The 2,528-nt window shown below is 39.4% G+C and overlaps 1 gene segment (V, D, J or C); it reads left to right on the top strand.

Annotated features, from left to right (window-relative positions):
• The first annotated feature begins 1,206 nt into the window (after window positions 1–1,206).
• Window positions 1,207–1,861, top strand: LOC150060380 (immunoglobulin kappa variable 1-6-like). The segment is given in 2 exon segments: window positions 1,207–1,272; window positions 1,391–1,861. Coding segments are annotated over 2 exon segments (372 nt in total).
• The last annotated feature ends 667 nt before the right edge of the window (window positions 1,862–2,528 follow it).

Below are 2,528 nucleotides of genomic sequence, written 5' to 3' on the forward strand. Positions count from 1 at the left end.
CAGTTCCTTTGCCCATTTAGTGACTGGTTTGTTGGGCTTGGGGGGATTAGTTTGTTGAGCTCCTTGTAGATCCTGGATATTAAGCATTTGTCTGATGTATTATTGGTAAATATCTTTTCCCAGTTAGTTGGCTTTCTTTTTTCATATAATTTTTATATTAATTAATAGAAAGGTTACAGTATATTCACCAGGTTGGCTGTCTTTCTACTTTAGCAGCTATGCTTTTATCTGTACAGAAGCTTTTCATTTTTAGGTAGTCCCATTTGTCAAGTCTCTCTCCAATCTGTTGTGACCCTGGGACTCTGCTCAGGAAGTGGTAGAGAAAAACTGAATAGCCATTTCTTTCACATATTAATTATAGACAACATATTGAATTACATATTTATGACATATTGTAGTATGTATTTTCTCTAAAAATGAGCATCCTTCCTTACAAAGGGTCAGAAATTTAATACTTTACTATATTTTTATTTTATTTAAGTATCAGTGAAAAGTAGTTACTATTCAACAAATTTATAAGTATAGACATCATGATTGATGTCACCCTGTCACTACAATTATTCTCCCCCACCCTCTCCCTTCAGTTTTCTTCCATTCATTGTATCTGCACAGGATTTTATGAGTGCTTTATCCCCACTTTCCTATCTTCATTCATCTCTTCCTCCCTTGACCTCCCTTCCACATCTTCCAAGTGCCAGAATTAATTTTGTTGAATTGAGTTAGTGTAAGGAGCTACATCATTGGAATTCTCCCATGTAAACAACAAGCTTTGATTAATATATCTGTTATATACTTGTGCATTCATACATTAGAACTACCCTCCACATATGAGAGAAATCATGTGTGTTTTAGGTCTCTGCTGTTCACTTCACCTGACATAATTCTATCTCCTTTTTTTTGAAAATAATTCAATATCATTGTTTCAAATGAGATATTAAAAATCTGTATCCAAGTTTGCTTCGGATCCAAATTATTTCTACAGGTGCTCCTCTGTACTGGTTTGATAATAAAGTCAGCCTCTATGGGGAGACAGATAGCATAGCTGGTGTAGAGGCTCAGTTCCCAAGAGACTCAGCTCCACAGCTGTACAAACTTCAGCCCTGCCCCACCCAGAGCCCTGCTGATTTGCATGGGCCCACAGCACAGTCACTGCCCTCACTTCTTCTTCATAGGCTGTTCATCCCAGATGCAGGAGTCAGTCCCAGTCAGAACACAGCACAGACATGAGGGCCTTCACTCAGCTGCTGGGGCTGCTGCTGCTCTGGATTCCAAGTAAGAAAAGACTATGCTGATGATCTCAGACTGTTGTAGACAATGATGCTTGGCTATTTATGAAGCTTTCTTATAACATGCTTGATTTTATGTATATTTATTACTTTTCCTATGCTAGGTGCGAGATGTGACATCCAGATGACCCAGTGTCCATCCTCCTTGTCTGCATCTCCTGGAGACAGAGTCACCATTAGCTGCAGGGCCAGTCAGGGCATTAACAATGAGTTAAGCTGGTACCAGATGAAACCAGGGAAAGTACCCAAGCTACTGATCTATGCTGCGAACAGTTTACACTCTGGGATCCCCTCCAGATTCAGTGGCAGTGGATATGGGACTGAGTTCACACTCACCATCAGCAGCCTGCAGCCTGAAGATGTTGCAAGTTATTACTGTATGCATGATTATAATCTCCCACCCTCAGTGATACAAGCCATTACATAAACTACCAGAGAAGGAGAAGTGTGAGGCTGGGCTGCCCCAGCTGTTTTCTCATGCCTTCAATTGCAGGAGCAGTTCTAGAATGAGAGGAAAAGAATCCTGCCCTGGCTATCCTGGGCCAACAGTCTTGTAGGTCTCAATCTGCTGAGTAAATGTGATTGTAGGCTTCAGCCACTGGTGTTGACCAGTATAGCTGAAGTAATAAAATGATATTCCAAACTACAAATGTGGAAATACCCTGGATTTATTTAGGTTTCTTTGTATTCTGAACAGCTATTCAAAATGTGGACAGGGATAGTACTGGATTATTAATTCAAGTATTTTATGTTTCGATTCTAAATACTTTGTTCATGAAGTTTTTCAGCAAATAAAGACATTTTGCCACTGCATTTATGGACTTCATGCCTTTTCTTTTCTTTTTTGTCTTGATATAGTTTCTCTTATTTCATTTGGAGAATGTCAGTATAAATTCAGCTACATAAGGTGATTTTGAATATTTCAGACTTTAATAGAACTTGAGTGGCAAAATGTTAATGGATGTAATATCCAGTGGCTTGTGCTCAGCTGTGTGACAGCAGGATCTGGGATGTGATATTTCTTTTAGCATGACTTCTATCTTTGGTTAATCTTCACTTTGGGTTCAACACCCAACTTACACGTATTGAAAGTAAACAGATGAGGAGAAGGATAAAGGAAGATGAAATTATGATCCTTTAAGAGGAAAAGGAAAATGTGAAAGTCAGGGAGACTTTTGTGAAGAAGCCCCTCTCCTGACTGATCAGCTAGTCAACCATATAGTCAGGTACCGGGGCCAACCG

Source organism: Megascapheus bottae, chromosome 7 (assembly GCF_031878675.1).
Source record: "Megascapheus bottae isolate mThoBot1 chromosome 7, mThoBot2.hap1, whole genome shotgun sequence".
Taxonomy (NCBI): Eukaryota; Metazoa; Chordata; class Mammalia; order Rodentia; family Geomyidae; genus Megascapheus; species Megascapheus bottae.